This window comes from Triturus cristatus, chromosome 3_2 (assembly GCF_964204655.1).
Source record: "Triturus cristatus chromosome 3_2, aTriCri1.1, whole genome shotgun sequence".
NCBI lineage: Eukaryota > Metazoa > Chordata > Amphibia > Caudata > Salamandridae > Triturus > Triturus cristatus.
This window is the reverse complement of record NC_140584.1, coordinates 1078526891-1078548095: the sequence shown is the minus strand read 5'-3', so window position 1 is coordinate 1078548095 and position 21205 is coordinate 1078526891. Positions and strand designations below refer to the sequence as shown.

General features: G+C 43.8%; 1 protein-coding gene across 1 annotated transcript in view; it reads right to left on the bottom strand.

Annotated features, from left to right (window-relative positions):
• Positions 1 to 21205, bottom strand: part of GALNT17 (polypeptide N-acetylgalactosaminyltransferase 17) — a 1717045-nt gene that overhangs the window by 181431 nt on the left and 1514409 nt on the right. Inside the window, exon 7 of the mRNA XM_085649814.1 lies at positions 12727 to 12912. Within this exon, the coding sequence (XP_085505940.1) occupies positions 12727 to 12912 (186 nt within the window). The remainder of the gene's footprint in view (positions 1 to 12726; positions 12913 to 21205) is intronic.

Below are 21205 nucleotides of genomic sequence, written 5' to 3'. Positions count from 1 at the left end.
GACTTATATCCCAATGGAACCTTCATTACCCCTGATGATCTGACATATATAAGCAACCAATCGCTGTTATTCCGATTCATTTATCATAGACTGAGAGCCGCTGTCAGAGAATTGTATCCAAAACCAATTACGAAAGGGGGACCCCTAAAAGGAATATAGGGCGGGTAGAGTATGGGTAAATCAATCAGCATACACTAAAGAGGACACCCTCCGAAATACTATATAAGAGGGCCTAGAGCATAGGTCCCTTGATCAAAACAACTCAACTGGAGCTGAAAGAACAGACCAAATATATAAAGGCACCAAGCAAAGTTGATATATAGAAAAATATATATTTCTTGTTTATTATGTTTTTATATACAGCATTTTTTCAAAACCTTTTTTTGGATTTTTACACATAGACACATAAATGATGAAAAAACAGTAAGTGTACTACAAGATCGTAGTAAACCAGATTACTAAATGTCCCACACGTAACTCAACTCATACATACATACATTCATACCATCAACCTTGCAATAACAAAATACGGTCTCGATGGAAAAAACTTCAACATGTAATCATATAGGTGGTTAGCTCATGAATCATCCAGTTGGAAAATAACGATACTATGAGGTAGGAAGTGCCGGAAGTACAGGCGCCAACGTGCGTTTCGGTGTTGGACCCAGACTTGGGCCCCACCTTCATCAGGGCGAAGACCAGTAGATTGTGAGGGACATAAGCTATACCTAGGATTAATCAAACAAACATATATAAACAATCAAAAACACAATAATAAAAAATAAGCATATAAACTGATGCAGTGTCATGAATATTACAAATCTGTCCATAGGGATCAGCTCCAGAATTGAATAAAACAGGGATATCTATACCATAATTTTCATACAAGGTCCAATAGGTAGCAACAAGGAGCATGTGTCAGACCCACCAATGTCAACATTGGTGGGTCTTTAACTTTGCCCAAAATAGATCGGAGCACGGCAATTCGCGACTCCGCACGTTGCCTTGGCCTTTATTTGTCCTGTGCTCTTTCAAGGGCCATGTCCATCGCTTCTATATGGCCGCCGTTTTGTCAAGCAGATTGATTCCCTGTACATTTTTTTAGTCCTCTTTCTATACCTTTAGATCACACGTCATGATCCTTCCGATTGGCCTACGTTGAATCCGTAGCTCGCTAAGAAGGGCGGGACTCTTGTGCTGAATCATCAAGGGCACTCCCGGCATGCTACCGTACACGCGAACAACGCTTTTTTTCAAAGTCGGAAACCAGGACAGACAAGTAAGATCCAAGGAATGGGAATTGTCGTCTTCCATCCCCTTTTTTAAGCCTGGACGCCTGCACCGTCCTATCGGGAACCATCTGCCCTCTGGTTATATATCTGTCCCCTTAGACTGAGGGTTTGAAGTCCATTATCCATACCCCTGCCCCTTTTGACTTCGTCCCCCTTCCCCTGCTGGAACAGCACAATACGGCCCCATTACCAGCCTCGCTGCTCTGATTTCCATACCACGTCTGTGCTTGACTTCAGGACGTTTGGGCTATCGATGATTTCATGTATCCTTTGCCCCTAAGAGGTCGTTATTGTTCTCTGCCTGAATGCTGAAGTCATTTAGCGACCTCTATACCATTCTATTTAGAAATATTTTGTTTCTATTTATGTAGGAAACTTCTGCGGCTTGAAACACACGATATCCAGCGCTCTGACGCAGCCTTCACGCTTTTTGTCAACCCATCCTCGAACCTCTTATGGTCATGTGAAAACCAGCTTACACCTAATTACTGCCCTGCCGCTAATTACAAGTATGTTTGTTCCATCCATATCTCTTTTTCTTGATTTATTGGATACGGGACTTTGCCCCATTGAAGTTAAATGTCTTCCTATAATTCACTTTCTTCTTCATGATCTATTATTCTTTCTAGATCTGTTTGTACCTCCCTGAGCCATCTTGTTCTAACCTCGCTGAATGCATTGTGCTTTATCGTACCCGTTTGATATATACTTGTTTGAACTCTCCTGGCCATAATCAGCGGCTCGGGTAGGTTACCTCTTAACTGAACATGACTTCCTCCCCGTGTTTTCAACATTGACATGAACCATTGCAGATATTTGAATATATTGTTTTGGACTAATCTTCCCTAGATTGTACCAGCGACCTGTTTGAGCCTTTGAATACATATTTCTCATTCCAGCGAAGATGTGCACTTAAATCCCTATTGTCGGGGCTCTAATTTTAAAGTACGTATCATGAATAAGGCCCTCTTAGCCTGCGTACATGCATAAATAATCGTCTTACTTGTTGATCCCAAACACGGGTGCTAAATATGCGGGGTGTTGTCTTTCTATTCTTCTATATATCTGCACTTATCCAACTGCACGGATCTTTTATTTCTTTCTGCCCTATACCCAGTAATAAGTTTATTGCTTTGGTTATTCCTACTTTGGAGGTTTACTCCGACACATGCTCCTTGTTGGTACCTATTGGACCTTGTATGAAAATTATGGTATAGATATCCCCGTTTTATTCAATTCTGGAGCTGATCCCTATGGACAGATTTGTAATATTCATGACACTACATCAGTTTATATGCTTATTTTTTATTATTGTGTTTTTGATTGTTTATATATGTTTGTTTGATTAATCCTAGGTATAGCTTATGTCCCTCACAATCTACTGGTCTTTGCCCTGATGAAGGTGGGGCCCAAGTCTGGGTCCAACACCGAAACGCGCGTTGGCGCCTGTACTTCCGGCACTTCCTACCTCATAGTATCGTTATTTTCCAACTGGATGATTCATGAGCTAACCACCTATATGATTACATGTGGAAGTTTTTTCCATCGAGACCGTATTTTGTTATTGCAAGGTTGATGGTATGAATGTATGTATGTATGAGTTGAGTTACGTGTGGGACATTTAGTAATCTGGTTTACTACGATCTTGTAGTACACTTACTGTTTTTTCATCATTTATGTGTCTATGTGTAAAAATCCAAAAAAAGGTTTTGAAAAAATGCTGTATATAAAAACATAATAAACAAGAAATATATATTTTTCTATTTATCAACTTTGCTTGGTGCCTTTATATATTTGGTCTGTTCTTTCAGCTCCAGTTGAGTTTTTTTGATCCAGGGACCTATGCTCTAGGCCCTCTTATATAGTATTTGGGCGGGTGTCCTCTTTAGTGTATGTTGATTGATTTACCCCTACTCTACCTGCCCTATATTCCTTTTAGGGGTCCCCCTTTCGCAATTGGTTTTGTCTTCACAGCCTGGTTGCTGTGGGGGTTTGTTCGCTCGAGGCGATGTATTTATGAGCACCTCCGTCTGTATATGTATCTTCTGAACCTTACTGATGTAACTGGTGGTTTGGGACCTTTTTGTCTGTAATCTTATTTTGCTACTTATCCTTCACGATTTATGCAACCTCTTTTTCTGTTGTTTTCCCCTGACTTATACTACTTCATTATTCCTTGAATGCTTGCATTAGTATAAAAAACATCTGTTCCCCGTATTTCCCCCCCCCCTTTTTTTTTTTCCTTGATCCAACCTATCGCCTCACAATATGGAGAGCATTAAAACCTTTGGGTTCTCCAATGAGGACTTTGCACGAATGATAGGCTTAGCAGCTGGCAGTGACAAACAATTCTCGTTATCCAAAGGTCTTGAGGGTGAATGGACCAAACTTCTTAACCTAAAGAAAATATCGAAACGCACTGAAGCTCATGCTAACTTCATGCTTGAGTACTTGAAGGCCGGAACTATCCCGTTCGGACTGCGGGTCCGCAATATCCCAGGGCTATTTGTAGAAATTAGACAGTTCCTAGAGAAATATGCTCTAATATCGAACAGATGCTCACGGGACTGAATGATGTTAATCATCGAGACGGCAAGAGAAGTATTAGTCATCATGAATAAAGAAATAGAAGAATTGGAAGAAAGGCTCAAGAAAGACAACTCCGTTGAATTGGCAACAAAAAACCTAGAAGAGATCGCCCAAGAATTAGATTCCTTCTCTGCATATCTCCTGAAAAGGAAAACCGAAAAACTGAGGAAAGACATCAGGCTACTCTCCCAGGAACGTACATAACCGTATCTTGTGTCCAACTTTTACAACATGCCGGACACTAATGGATCCAGCAATGGCAACATGAGATGGGGGAATAAATAAAAAGATCACCACGTTCTCTGATACCACGGACTCGGAAGGAGAAGGGCCTGTTGAGTATGAGACAAACTACAACTCGAATTACCAACCCCGACATTAATCTTTTGACAGACCGGTTTTGCCTGATCATTTTGTAGGCAACCGCAGAGGGAACTACTGCCCCAGAACCAGAACACCCTGTATGAGGAACTTCCATCAGGCTCAGGGTCAAAGACAAATGTATATACAAAACAGACACAACCAGTACTGGAAAACTCAATAAACATACCTGTGTTTAATTTATCTGTTTCCAATGTTGACCCTGAAGCAGTGACTCTCCTGTCTAGGGGCCTTTCCTTCGTTCCCACTACCTCTTTCAATAAATTTGAATTCATGAAGGATTTATATTCCTTTTTCAGGAAAATCAGGTTAAGAAAGTTCTTCCTTAACAGACCATCATCTGACATTATGGATAATCTTTCAGGACTTAGACCCCCCCTCTGATTTCACCCCTAGCTTGGACCTTGTTGGTTCAGAAGTAGGCATTTTTGAGAAGGCGGTTTTATTGAAAATTGCCAAAACCATTAAATTTGTCCCCAAACCTGCTAGCAACTTATCAACTGTGGAACAGAATGCCTTGAAATCGTTACAAGATAACAAGCAACTCACCATCAAGCCTTGCGACAAGGGAGGGGGCATCGTTATTTTTAACACCCCTACATACATTGAGAAAATGAACACCCTCTTGTCATCTAGAAGATACTATAAACGTATCACAAGAAACCCCGAACCTAACCTTAAACAGCGCATTCTATCCATGGTTGAGGCTGCGGTTGAGGAGAATTTTATTTGCACTAAGGAAGCTGAATTTTTGACACCCAGGTAGACCCGCATGCCCATCATATACAGGGTACCCAAGACCCATAAAAATATCTCGAACCCACCCCTAAGACCCATTGTCTCTACCATGGGTTCGGCCATCGAACCGCTCTCTAAATACATCGACTGCTTTTTGAAACCGTTGGTTAGCAAACTTGAATCTTATGTGAAAGATACGGGCCATTTTATCTCAAAAATCGAGAATATGCCTTATGATCCGGAAAAGGAGCTTTTGGTCACATTGGACCTGGAATCTCTGTACACGAATATCCCCCAGGAAGGAGCACTATCGGTGCTTCAAGAGATCCTGGCTATGGAAACAGAAATCACCAACGCCCCTTTTATCATAGAATGTCTAAAGACAGTATTGAGTGAAAACTACTTTGAATTCAATAACAACTATTTTCATCAGAAACAGGGCGTTAGCATGGGGGCTTCTTGTGCCCCGAGCATAGCCTGTCTCTATATGGGACGTTTTGAACAGATCAACATCTATAACGAATTGGCGCCCTTCTATGAGAATGTCCGAGCATGGTCTTGATTCATCGATTATATTTTTTTCATCTGGAATGGAGACCAAAGCTCTCTGGATGTATTCATTGCCTGGCTGAATGCAGCTGACATTAATTTGAAATTTACCGCCCATTTTAGCAACCTTAAGGTTGAATTTCTGGACGTTTGGATCGAACACCATCAAAACAAAATATGCGTGTCCCTGTATGTCAAACCCACAGCCAGAAACACACTGCTACAATACGGCAGCTACCATCCCAGGTGTCAAAGGGACAGCATTCCCTTTAGCCAGTTCCTCCGTATTCGGAGGAACTGCTCTCACATCAAAGATTTCCTAATACAGGCTGACTTTCTCAAGGCTAAACTACTTAGTCGAGGCTATCCACATAAGCTGATCAAGGACTCCCTCAAAAGAGCCAGATATTTTAACAGAGAGTCCATGTTTGATGCCAAGGAGACTAACCCAGTGCATAAGTTGGCATATGTTACCAAACATTCCAACATTAACCACAGAATCAGACAGACCATCAACTCTCTATGGTACCTTTTCAACATTAGCAACGATGAGACGAAACCTCTTTTTGCCTTTAGACGGAATAAGAACTTAAAAAATTTCCTGATCAGAGGGAGAATTATGGATAAGAAGGCTCCCATTCAGACTGCCATTTCGAGGCTAGAACCCATCAAGGGGAATCATCGTTGTGGTACCTGCCAGGCATGCCCCAATGCGATTGTTGGCGAGTCCATCAACGTCAATGATCGGTCTATCACACTTCAGGGGATGACCAACTGTCGTACCTCCAATGTGATTTATATCATTACATGCCCATGTGATTTTATATACATTGGAGAGACAGGTCGCGAGTGTAGAATTAGGATCTGCGAACACAAGTCCAATATCCGCACCAAAAAAATCGATGCCCAATTGGTTAGCCATTGGCTTGATAAAAAACACAATGAAACGGACTTGAAGTGGTCCATTCTAGAGAAGATCTGTACTCCATCAGGCAGAGACCCCAGTCGAATTAGGAAAAAGAGAGAGACCTTTTGGATCTTTTATCTGGACTCTGTCCAGCATGGGCTGAATGAGATTATCCCGTGGGAGAATGCGATCACCTAAATGACTGGTTTTATCTGCATCTTTTACTGATCAGACCCATTGAGATTGCTGTATACGTGAGTTAGTTAGAATATTTGTGCTCTCCCTGCACGGTGCTGGGATTATCTGTACGAGTATGTTGACTCAACATTGGTGGGTCTTTAACTTTGCCCAAAATAGATTGGAGCACGGCAATTCGCGACTCCGCACGTTGCCTTGGCCTTTATTTGTCCTGTGCTCTTTCAAGGGCCATGTCCATCGCTTCTATATGGCCACCGTTTTGTCAAGCAGATTGATTCCCTGTACGTATTTTTAGTCCTCTTTCTATACCTTTAGATCACACGTCATGATCCTTCCGATTGGCCTACGTTGAATCCGTAGCTCGCTAAGAAGGGCGGGACTCTTGTGCTGAATCATCCAGGGCACTCCCGGCGTGCTACCGTACACGCGAACGACGCTTTTTTTCAAAGTCGGAAACCAGGACAGACAAGTAAGATCCAAGGAATGGGAATTGTCGTCTTCCATCCCCTTTTTTAAGCCTGGACGCCTGCCCCGTCCTATCGGGAACCATCTGCCCTCTGGTTATATATCTGTCCCCTTAGACTGAGGGTTTGAAGTCCATTATCCATACCCCTGCCCCTTTTGACTTCGTCCCCCTTCCCCTGCTGGAACAGCACAATAGCGCCCCATTACCAGCCTCGCTGCTCTGATTTCCATACCACGCCTGTGCTTGACTTCAGAACGTTTGGGCTATCGATGATTTGATGTATCCTTTGCCCTTAAGAGGTCGTTATTGTTCTCTGCCTGAATGCGGTAGTCATTTAGCTACCTCTATACCATTCTATTTCGAAATATTTTGTTTCTATTTATGTAGGAAACATCTGCGGCTTGAAACACACGATATCCAGCGCTCTGACGCAGCCTTCACGCTTTTTGTCAACCCATCCTCGAACCTCTTTAGGTCACGTGAAAACCAGCTTACACCTAATTACTGCCCTGCCGCTAATTACAAGTATGTTTGTTCCATCCATATCTCTTTTTCTTGATTTATTGGATACGGGACTTTGCCCCATTGAAGTTAAATGTCTTCCTATAATTCATTTTCTTCTTCATGATCTATTATTCTTTCTAGATCTGTTTGTACCTCCCTGAGCCATCTTGTTCTAACCTCGCTAAATGCATTGTGCTTTATCGTACCCGTTTGATATATACTTGTTTGAACGCTCCTGGCCATATTCAGCGGCTCGGGTAGGTTACCTCTTAACTGAACATGACTTCCTCCCCATGTTTTTAACATTGACATGAACCAATGCAGATATTTGAATAGATTGTTTTGGACTAATCTTCCCTAGATTGTACCAGCAACCTGTTTGAGCCCTTGAATACATATTTCTCCTTCCAGCGAAGATGTGCACTTAAACCCCTATTGTCGGGGCTCTAATTTTAAAGTACGTATCATGAATAAGGCCCTCTTAGCCTGCGTACATGCATAAATAATCGTCTTACTTGTTGATCCCAAACACGGGTGCTAAATATGCGGGGTGTTGTCTTTCGATTCTTCTATATATCTGCACTTATGTAACTGCACGGATCTTTTATTTCTTTCTGCCCTATACCCAGTACTACGTTTATTGCTTTGGTTATTCCTACTTTGGAGGTTTACTCTGACACGTGCTCCTTGTTGGTACCTATTGGACCTTGTATGAAAATTATGGTATAGATATCCCCGTTTTATTCAATTCTGGAGCTGATCCCTATGGACAGATTTGTAATATTCATGACACTGCATCAGTTTATATGCTTATTTTTTATTATTGTGTTTTTGATTGTTTATATATGTTTGTTTGATTAATCCTAGGTATAGCTTATGTCCCTCACAATCTACTGGTCTTCGCCCTGATGAAGGTGGGACCCAAGTCTGGGTCCAACACCGAAACGCGCGTTGGCGCCTGTACTTCCGGCACTTCCTACCACAATGTATCGTTATTTTCCTACTGGATGATTCATGAGCTAACCACCTATATGATTACATCTGGAAGTTTTTTCCATCGAGACCGTATTTTGTTATTGCAAGGTTGATGGTATGAATGTATGTATGTATGAGTTGAGTTACGTGTGGGACATTTAGTAATCTGGATTACTACGATTTTGTAGTACACTTACTGTTTTTTCATCATTTATGTGTCTATGTGTAAAAATCCAAAAAAAAGTTTTGAAAAAATGCTGTATATAAAAACATAATAAACAAGAAATATATATTTTTCTATTTTTCAACTTTGCTTGGTGCCTTTATATATTTGGTCTGTTCTTTCAGCTCCAGTTGAGTTTTTTTGATCCAGGGAACTATGCTCTAGGCCCTCTTATATAGTATTTGGGCGGGTGTCCTCTTTAGTATATGTTGAGAGAATTGTATCCAACCTATCCCATTGAACCCCCTGTCATGCAACCACAACAGACTCTGATAGCCGCCTCCACCCACCTTAATATAATTTCACGACTGTATAAACTCCAAATTGAAATAGGAGCTCACACTCACAAAGCTCTTGACAACTGGAATAAATTATTAGACGTCTCCCTGAGGGATGAAGACTGGGCCTCTTGTTGCACACTCACTACATTGCTCACACCCAATGGCAATCTCCGTATCATCCATTACAAATATATACATCAAGCATACGACACTCCAGCTAAACTATATAAATATGGACTACGTGACAACGCACATTGTAAGAGATGTGGGATTGACCAGGCAGATTTCGCACATCTTGCATGGAATTGTGATACGGTAAAGAAACATTGGGAAGTTGTGATTTACCACTTATGAATGTTCGTATCATGTACACTATTGTACACACCACAAGTATGCCTATTAGGCCTCAACAGACCTGTGAGATCTGCAAAAAAGAAGTTGGTTGCCATAATGTTACTGCTTGCAAAATGTAGAGTAGCAATGCATTGGGATAGCAAGCTGACCCTGACTCTAACAAGTTGGATATTAGATGCTGTCTATTGTAGAGACAATTTTTTATATACGCGGAAGAACTACCAACTGCTTCTAAGCCCTCAGACATTTGGGGGCCACTCACTGTCTACCTGCGTGAACATCCTGATCTACTTAAAACAAATCATTAATCCCAATACTTGGCTGTTCAGTGAGACACTGATATGCTATGTGATTGCTCCACTGTGTGTTATTGGATACCGTGATGTAATGGATTCCTCATTGTAATGTACTTCATGGGATTGTTACAGATGTGACCATTGTTATGTAAGATTATAAGAACATTCAATAAAAATAAAAATAAACAGATGGTATCTATGCAGTTTTCCCTCACATTATCCTCTTCCCACATATTTATTGAAGAAGCAAAGACTTCCTCAAAGGTCAAATAGTTTATTCTTAATCTGCGTGGCAGTTGCAATAGGCGAAAAATAATTTTAGTACACACCCTGAACTATGAGGCTTGCCTCGAGTGCCACAAAATACAGTGCGGTAACCACACTGCAGCAGAGCTTTGCCAACGAGCGCCTGTTTTTGGGTATTTTTATAGAGCGTGAGCTTGACACGAAGGTATCAAAGTACTTTACACAGCACCAGTTACGTTACACAAAGTCACATTATTTTTTAGGCACAGTGTGCTCAACAGCATGTTGAGCTGATGTCAAGACTCAAACATTTTTCCCTAGTCGGCAGCTCTGATGGTAGCGCCACCACCCTTTATAACGCATGTGCACATATGCAAACTTCTACTAGCGCTAGTTGTAGTGAGTATCCACCAACCAAATGCACCAATATGATGAGGAGAAACCTGAAAGAAAACTGCATCTTTTACTTTAGATGTGCTTTTCGGTAAATATGATGGGAAACCATGGTGCAGTCATGCAGAATCATTATCTCCACATGAGTGCACAAAGGGTAGAAAAAGAGCCCATGTGCGGTCAAGTTAAAAGAGGGTGAGAATGTTAGAAGTCGAGTTGTTCATTAGAAGACTTGGAATGTTGGGTAGTTAACTGAAAAACTGCTGCTAGTGTTAAAAGAACATGTTTCAGTCAGCATGTCAGAAAGATTTACTGACACAGATGAGGAAGAAATGTGAGAATTCGGAAAATGTGTCCTCATTTTAGGTTTCTAGTACATTAACCACAATTTCTATGACAAAATGAACCTCATCATTTTGTTCAGTTCTAAAGGAAAGGCTTTTAGTTTTACAGCTTTGATTCCCAATGTGCGTCACACTTCAGCCACAAAAAAGAATGGCAGCACTCTAGTTGCTCTTTGGAACTCTGTTTGAAGCTGCTGTAGAATACTGAGGAATCAACTGACAAGCTGCTGCTAATGTTGGAAGTACAATTTTAATCAACATATCAGACTATATACTCACATGGCTGAGAAGGATATTGTGAATTTATTGAAAATGTCCTCTCAATTTAGATTCCATAGCACCTTTCATAACCTCTAAGATAGAAAACAGTTTTCTATAAAAACATGGTTCCCCAAATCTCAGCATAGGGTAAGGATTGTACAGATGATAAGATCTCCCGAGAACTAACCATAATTCCTAAAATGAGTATAACACCACCAACAATTGATTTATATTGTGACTATAATCTCCCGACACCCTTGATTTGTGGTTCATTCTGTGACCCCCGGAGTCCCTTACATTTCTTTTTATATTTATGTAACTTTCATGACATAGAAACAATGTCCTTGAGTCCTGTAATAGCTTCCCCAACATATTGTTGATGTTGTGGTCAGTCAATCATGATTGACTAGTCCCCTTTCAGTTCGTCAATCAGAGCATGTACGAACAGAACCGGTACCTAACTTTTAAGCCGCTTCATGACCTTCGGCGCATCTATTTAAATACTAATTTCTAAAAAACAGCTGAACAGATTTAAACCAAATCACTGTAAGCATGCAGTCTGAGTACAGTGCTGAACCTTTTGCCAAATTTGGGGGCATATCAGCAAGGGCCGGCGATAATTATCGCTAAGCGCGCACTTAGCGCTAGGATAATTATCGCCGGCTATCTCTGCTTTCTATCACGGAGATAGCGTGTTATCAGCATCGCTTATCTCCAAAGCGATGGAAATGCAAGCGTTAGCTGAAAAACAGTGTGATTATCGCTGTGTGTCCGGCGATACCTTGCTGATAGGGCAGGGTGGTCTTAGCCATGTAATCCACCTCCCATTAGATTACATGGCTAAGTCAGAACTAAAGCAGGCGTAATAAAGTAGCGATAACCATGGTTAGTGCTACTTTTCTTCTCGCTATGCTTGTTAGCGATTCCCTTGCTAATTGGAGAAATGTCGGTTTGCGACATTTCTCCAGTTATTTCAGGAAGGAACGCCCATTTTGCATCTCATTAGAGCTGGGCGTTCAGTAAACAGACGCTAAGGCAAGGATTCACACGATAGATAGTGTGACCTTGCTGATATAACGATAAAATTATCGTCGCTTCTTGGCCGAAAACGGCCGCAAAAGCGGCGATAATTTTTTATCGCCGCCTTGTAGATATGCCCCTTGGTGTAATGCTATTCTGATTTTTTTTTGTAGCTGTGACAGAATTTCCTAGAGGAGTTTCATAGGAATTCAATGTTTTTGGAACCCCACGTTTTCTTGACCCTCACTTAATGAGTCAGTCTGAGACTTATCAAATAGGAACTGGGGTTGATTAATTTAAAACATGTTTTGTGAGGATTTGTAAAGCAGTGCCAAAGTTATTAGCAAAACAGATATTATTCTCCCTATAGAAACTCTGACCTAACGATAACTACACAATGGTGTTATGTATACATACAGAGTAGAATATACTGGATGAATTTCCTCCACAATACTAAGCCTGTAGTTTCAATACTAGAGTAAATTCAGCTGATAGATTATACAAGGTATTTCAAGTTTAATTCACAAATTGAAGAGTTTTTCATTCCCTCCAAGCTATAAATAAGACCATAAGCTATTAAGAGGATTATTATCCTGGGTAGAATTAAGCAGTAATTATTGCAGTTTTAAATTGTGTTAAGTATGGAAATAGTGGGCAAATAGAAAAGTGAGGCATTACAGGAGATGCTTTCACATAACAGAGTACTTACATCTAGTGGTAGGTTCCAGGCAATGTAAACATGAGATTTGTAATCATCCATCCAGACTTCAGCCACCCTTAAAGCATTCCTCTTGGTGTAGAAGCCAATGTTATTGTTGTAAGGTTTTTTCTTACGTTCAATGTGAGCAACTCTTGAGCATGGCAGGACTTCCATGCTTCCACCACATAGCCATACCTGGAAGAAGAAGGAGGAAAATGCAACACATGTAAGCAATCATAGTGTTATATTTATGTAAATAATCTGTTCAAACCAGGTCAATAATGAGTGTGCTTGAAACATGAATACATAGAGTGTACATAATCTACAATGTGAAGCACTAAAGACCAAACTTGCCTTTGATATGCTCAATTTCGAGTTGGGCAAGTATTGTGTTTAGACTGGTGGAGCCCCCACTGGGACCGCTGGTGTATACCACTATCCCGGTAGGCTGTCCATCAATGGGCACCAATCTCATAAAGATGGATGCCCCTCCATATTGAGGGCAGGATGACCGCCACTCCTTTTGCCTTCTCGTGTCTGCTATGCAAGGCATGCCAGACGGTTGCCAGGAAAATGTAGAATGGCCCTCAAGCACAGGGTGTGTCTTGGCCTTGTGTTTTTATATTAAGCAAAACAAATTTACAATTCAAAAAAGTTGCCAAGCAGTTGCTTCAAGCATGGTGCTCACTCAGCAAACCTTCAGTGCAGGAGCGGGAGCCTTGCCGGCGTTGCCTGTCTTTACTTTACAGTAATCGCCACCTTGTTAGGCATGGTGCATCGATCTATAAACTGGACTGTCTGCCAACCACTAAATGGTCTCAAAGCAACAGATCACAGTAAAGAAAATGTGATCTTGCTGTATTTCACTTTGAGGCTATGCAGGAAGTGCATCTTTTTGTGTAGTCACCCTATTTTTTCTGACTGTAGTGGTATATTTAACTCTGAGCTCTGGGGACAGCCAAACATATCCCTGGGCATTTGCTCTGCCACTGAAAACCTGCTCCAGTCCTTAACACTGTTTGGCATACCTAATTCTTTTTAAAGCCACAGTAATACGGTGCAAACTGCACCAATGGTACAAAGCGTAGAGGTCGCATGCGCAATGGTGTGTACCATTTCACCATACGTCATAGTAATCTGTTTTGACATGTGACAAAATTCAAAGTGTTATCTGAAGTATAACCCGCACCAGCCTTTCTCATTGTAAGGTCCAGAGATTAGCAATAAAAGTCATATTTTCCATAAAGCAGCCCAAGCCCAATTTCCCAAGCCCAAAAAACATTTGTACGCTATGGTGATATTTATCATTGTAATAATTATAAAAAATCTAATACATTAGTAAACATGGATTTTTGGCAAATATGCTAAATATGGTTTATGAAAAAACTGTTCATTTTTGTCATAATCTAGATAGTCACCAGCTTCTCAACTCTGCTGAAAAGGTGTGAAGTGTTTGCAAAGGAAAAACAAAGGATCTCAAAAGCAAATTGCCCATTTGCAAAGCTCTTCAGGAAGTCATGGGGATGTTCACTACAGGACATTCACCTATTGCTGTTTAGGAAAGTGAGGTGAGAGGGGAAGGCACCGATGGTTATATTACACTAAATGGGGAGGGAGAGGACATCAGGTAAACATCACAGGACCTCCATAGCTAAACACTGTTTAACAATGGGAGTGACCACCTGCATGCAGTGGAGGCTATTATGGTAACCTTATCACAACATGGATAGGTGGTACTGCAAGGATGGACTTAAGTGCCTGTTAGAGGGAGCTCTTGATAAGGAGGCACACAATATTTATAGGGAACCAATGTTAAAATGACATGAAGGGTGAAACAAATAATTGTATTAATGCTACCCTGGATAAGATTAAAAAGAACTATGAGGATGTGCAGTGAGTACTAAGACTCTAGCACCCCTTATTGTGCCAGCGTGTTTCAGCCTATAGACTGCATCTTAGGGCAAAAGGCCTTCTTCAGGGCTAAGTGTGAACTCTACCTAATCTGTGTATTCATTCATGCAGTTAGAGTCAGGCCAAATAGTGAAGACTATTGATATATTCACACCTCTAAGGGTAGTGATCTCAAAATTGTGATACACCAGTTATCGGTTTTGAACTCCTCATGCTCAGGAGGGGCATCCTCTGTAGTAAATCATTCCTCCAAGGTTTGTGCTTAATTTCTAGCACAGGTTTCATACTTAAAGGGTACCCTTCCAATATATAATAATATGCTCAGACTAACTTTACAGCGTTTCCCACGTTGTATGTATGCAGTGCAGCACACTAGCAAAGTTTGAAAAAGTTGTAGAAAAAACCTTTTCTCCTACATTGCTCCTGTCCGAAGAAGCAATATTTTTTGGCGCAAAGCCCTGATTACTATTGGTATCAGCAAGGGAGTTACCCGAAAAAAAAATAATGCGAAGCAAGTAAACCGGGCCCTTCCTATAGTAGTTTCTGTCACCCTTACATCCACTCATCTATCCATCCATTCTGCTGTGCTTACACCCCTTTATCATCCTTATATCTTTCCAGCCTTCCTCCATCTTTTCATTATTCTAAATATACACTGAGATTTCATCCATCGGTTCTCAAATAAATCCATCCTTTCACCTTTCCATTTTTTCATCCATCTGTCCATCCATCCAGTTACCATATTCTTCACACATAATTCTATCCATACTTCCAGTCTTCTACTTATTCATCATTTCAGTCTTCATCCCGTCAACCATCAGTCCTTGCATTCACCCTTCATTTTTTCTTTCACCGACCATTCCTTTCACATTACATTTCACCTTGCCTTCCTTCCACCTTCCCCCTTTGTAGATTGGACAAAAATTCTTTCTTTTCTAGCAATATTTATTCTTACTTGCCTTTCGCTCTCCCACTATTTCCTGCTCTTTCTGCAGGTTGTTTCCTTGTTTCCGTCATCTCATTCTGCTTTTCTGAACTGGGCTTACGTAAACACACTTGACCCGACCTCTCAATCATGTCCTGCTCTTCCATAAAATCGTTTTTTGTCTTTTAGTGGTTCCCTCTACTTAATCTCCTAAAGAGGGGGGTTCACAAAGTCACTGGTTAGGGCTCTTTATCAAAACACATGGGTGGTAGCATGGAAAGGCCCACGTAGTATCTTGTCTCCTTGATGCAAAGTAATGCATGCTAGCGTAAAACTCAATTTGCATTACATTTAGGCCAGTTTCAAACTAAAAATAAAATGAAAGTAGTTTAACAAGATTTTGAGCCAGCTTGCTTATTTCTATTGGCTTTGCATCTGGCAAGAGCCTTGATAAATCTGCCCGTTTTTTTCTATATAGATCTTGTAATCCTTTTCATTAATACTCTAGGTTCTTGTTGACATATGAGTTGCCAAAACTGCAACTATTCTTTTGGAACTATCTATTTACTCCTTATTTACCTACACAGAAACTGGTTTTAGGTCTCGCCTACGCAGCGCGCATGCGTTGCTTATGAGAGACCTTCAGTCATTGGCACAGTTTTGCGGCCAAAAACGTGCATGCGTTCGATTGCCTTCAATGGCAACGCATGCACGTGTGGAGATTCACTTGAAGTAGCGAGCGGCTCGCGCCATATGTTATCAATTATCGTGGCGCCAGCCACTATCGCTCCCGCAAGTGAATCGCGCAGGCCCGCTCCTTTCTCCCCTCCCCCTGCTGCCGCGCGAGGCGCGTGTAGTTTTTTTGTTTCATAGCTAACTTTACATCAGTTATGTTTTACATTTTTGTACACATTTTGATATTAAGCATCTGCTTGTTTAAATCTATGTTCTAACAAGTGTTCTGGTGCGGTCATTTCCTCTAATCCAAACACGATTACTAGTATTTTTCAATAGCTTATCAATTCTTAAATACAACTCTTATTTGTCTTATTTATTATAATAACTATATTTCCCTACAATGGCTTAACTGTGGATTAGCCTTGTTTGCTCTCAGGTGTGTTAATGGGCAATGCAGACTTTTTGTTCGCACAAACAATGAATGTAAACTTTGGGGTAGCTGAGCATATCAGGTTTCCCAACTGAGCCTCATGTAGCTTCTGCACCTTTAACAAGGCATGTCTCGGCTGGTTTAATGTCGGAGGAAGTATTAGCTGATGAGCTATGCTGTTCATACTAGATCCCGTCCCATTTGCACATTCTATTGCTTCCCATTAACCTACTCCCTTCCGCTGCTCCCAGCCCGAGCTGCTGAGTACGCGGTGAGCGGCTGGAGGCGTTCAATAACTGGGGTCTTTGTTTCCGGTGACTATATCCAAAAGTCCTAAAGAAGGATTTATTGTTAACGTGTTTATTATGAACAACCGGAGCTCCCAGCAGCTGTGGAAGTGGCAAGTACTATGCTTCGGCTCCCTCTGGGGCGGGGTCTCTCAGCTCTGGTACTCGGTGCTGGAGGAGGCAGAGCCGGGGACAGTCGTGGGGAACGTGGCTTGGGAGCTGGGGCTGGACGCAGCGTCTGAGCGCTGGCTGAGCCACTCCTAAACATACAGATGTTATTTTATTGTTAGACTATTGCAGATGACTGCAAACTCTAATTGTCGATGTCCTTTCAAAGTCCTTGCTTGCTATAGGCAATCCTTCTTCTTTGTCCCTCATTTTTATTTTATTTCCTCCCACTACAACCCAAAACACACCGGTAAAAGACATTGTGGTTTACAACACTAATAGCTCAAACTTTCACAAATTCGAGACCAATTTGCATTGCAAATAATTGTTTTTATTTCAGACAGTAGATAAACTCTAAGGGGGATATTCACAAGGAGCTATCACCGAGTTAGCGGCACTTTATTGCAGCCAAAGTTGCGATAAATCGATCGCCCCATTCACAAGCTGGTGTTAACAGCCCACAGCACCAGTTTACTCGCGATAGCAGCCGCAAAAAACCTTGCCATAGAAGACCCCCACAACTATTGCTAATGAGATACAGAGTAGGCATTCCCGTGCCCAAGGCCGCGACAACACCACTCCACAACATTCACAACGACCAGCCAGAACTGCGATAAGAACACAAAACAGGCGATAAGGCGTGTTAGCAGCAGGAAAATAACACCTGCTGTGACGTGGTCCACGGTCGGACCACAGCCTGCACCACAAAAGGGAGATCAGCCCACAGCCACATCGGAAGGGCACGGAGCCACTGGTCATGCGGCCCTGACACCCAAGAGGGTCACAACACCCACCGCCACCACCCCAGGACCCCAACACCCACCCGGAACACCCCCTGGACCACCATAGAGGCAGCGCCGACAATGACAGTGGACCCCCAAGAAACGCACCAGCCACACAGACCCAACACCTGACAATGTCATTGCCCACTACAGGCTTAAAAGGACAACCATCCTACGCATCCTGACCAACAACGCCCAACAGGCCAACGGCACCAACACAGTGGACAACCAACATCCCACCCCACACAAAGCTGCTGGCTGTGCTGCACCTGTTGGCCCCTGGTACTCCCCAACCAACACCCGCCACAGTCGGAGGAGTCACACAGCCAGCCACATCCAAGTCCCTCACACCTGACCTGGACATCACCATCAGCCTGTTACCCCATTCCCTATATGTCCAACACAATGCACAGGACCTGCTGGACACCAAGCAAGGCCCATACGCCATAGCTGGATGCACGCACGTGTCGGGGACACTCCACAGCACACATGTCATACCTGTGCCCCCTGCCGACACAGCACACAATCACCGCAACAGAAAGCACACATATCACATCAATTTGCAGGCAACAACCAAGCACCGTGGAACCTCCGCCAATATCGCCTCCAATTACCCAGCCAGTGTGCACGATTCCTCCATCCTCTGACAGTCCATCAGCAACCAGCGTCCCCAGGATGGCACCAAGGGAAATGCACAGCACCTTGGCAAGTTCCAAATGAACACCCCACTCACCTCAATTCCACAACCATGCAACTCACAACTCTGGCAACGCACATGTCACAAAATCAAAACCAACATGCTAAACAACATGCCCACCCACCCAACACTACAGAACAACTCACAATGGTAATGTGGGCAAAACGTGAACATGAGCCATAAACAGCAAGGCACCTCAGCCACACACAAGCTCACTGTGGGGAGAGGTGGCAACCAGCCATGTGTGAAAGAGGCAGGAAAACCATGACTGGGAAAGCACACAATGCCAAGCGTGGCAGAGATGTGCTGGACAGACCGCAGCATGCAGAACACACCCATATCCATGGCGACATACACCTCTGGTGTATGGAGTGTAGTGGACAGTGGACGCAACCATGTCACCTCGGCCAGTGGGGGAGTTTGCGGAAATGTTGCCTGTTACATCCCCCCGTAAGTGTGAGCAGAGTGGGATGGCCTGGCGTACGCCAGGCCAGCGTAGGGGTGTGAATAAAAAGCACATAGCCTTGGGCGTGGTCCTCTTCCAGAAAACCCAATGTCTCTGCCAGGGTGGCGCCTCTCACTTCACCACGAGGCCGATGCCGTCCTCCTGAGCTGAGTTGCCTGCGATCCTGTGCGCCTACCATACCCCGGCCCGCTGGACCCCAAACCTGTCAGGCCCACCCCGCGCAGCCAGGCCACACTGATCACCTTCTGGCACCGGCGTGTGTCAAGGAGGGTCCACCACATGCCAGTGCAAGCTCCAAGCACCAGTTCTGTGACCTCTGCAGCCTCTGTAGACACTCGCTGGCCCCCCGACGCTGGCCCACATTACTCCTTCCCCATTCACATACTACACCAGCATCCTCTTTGGCCCAGTAGGTCCCACATGTGAAACCGTGTCCTGAGTCCTGAATGGCAGTGACCCCAAAGCCAGGTCAGCGGCCACATCACCAGACCCCCCGATCAGTGAGGCATAGTTCCATATGGGCATCTTGCGACACGTGGTGCCACTAACCCTGTTCAATGCCAGCCGGTGACACGTGGTGCCACTAACCCTGTTCAAAGCCAGCCAGTGACACGTGGTGCCACTAACCCTGCTCAATGCCAGCCGGCAAGAAGTGGTGCCACTAACCCTGTTCAATACCAGCCGGCAACACGTGGTGCCACTAACCCTGTTCAATACCAGCCTGCGACACGCGGTGCCACTAACCCTGTTCAATGCCAGCCGGCGACACATGGATGAGGGACCAGGACTACCCTGCGGACCAGTAGGTCCCACATCCAGCACCTAGCTACGAATCACGAATGGCAGAGTCCAGTGGTTGCACGGAGACAAAAGTGAATCCGCTCATGTGTATCATGCTGGGCATACCATCCATGATTCCCAGGGTCGCAGACGTCCCACCACACCAACGACAGGTCTCTGTACGTCTCCTGTATGCATGCAGTTGGTGAAGTTACTGTGGGATGAAAGGTCCTTTGTCTGTACTATCAGGCGGTACCACGTCTGCAGCTCCAAGCAGGAACTTGCATGTGCCCAGCACCCCCTTACAGATACAATAGCATTTGCTTGCGACTTCCACATTATGCACTGCCTGGCGTGCAACCAACATGTACACATCCCACACGCAGTAGTCCTTGGTCGTAGTGGCGTGCGTGATTTGACCTTCACACGTACTCCCACCCCACCCAAGGCCTGCAACCGTTGCACACAGACACTGCTCATTGCACCGAGCTGTGCCATTTCATCCACAGGACTATCTCAGGGCAAGCCAGTGCCGCTTCAGGCAGAGCCACTGACGCAAAGGCAGACCATCCCAGACACATGGTCTACTCCAGTCACGTGGAGCTGTACCGTGCACGTCTGCTGCATGTACTGGGGGCACTACCGTTGGCAGTGCTGCAGATCAGTTACCGGCTGTGCTTCCGCCTTGCGCACGTCACCTGCGTGCAGCCTGTGTTGCATTGTCGCTTGTGCAGATTCGAGTGGTCCATGGATGTCTGCCTCTCCAACGTAACGGTAGCTGACCTGGATTTCGACGTGTGTGTGTGCCCCCTGTTGGCCCACAACCAGGAGTGTCACCGGGGTGACCGCTTATGGCATGCATGGATGTTTGGTATGCAGGCTGGAAACTGGACCTGGGAGGTTGCACAAGTCGTCATGTGCAGTGAACACATTAAGCCACTACCTGATTGGGCTTTGGTGCACATTGGGTTCAGTAGTTGGAGTCAGCACATCTGTTCGGGTCAGCTGATGGATTACGTCGACAACATGTCAGATGTGGTGGACGACGATCGCTCATTGGAGATGTTGGCCTACACAGCTGCACTAGCGTTCATGGACGAGTGACAAGGTACCTGCAGCCACAACTGGATGTGAGCCATTGCACTTGTCACGACACATGGTTGCATGTTGTGGATATGGTCACATGTCCTGAGACGACAGTGGACATGGCTGCATTGGCCAGGACTCATGTTCCAGGCATGGACAACCAACGCGGGTTGGCACTAACTTGTGTTGGTGAGGGACTCCCTCGAGGTGGACATGGGCGCTTTCCTACGTTCCTCATTCAGACATGCTGCTGAATTTGCATATCGTGGCACTTCGCC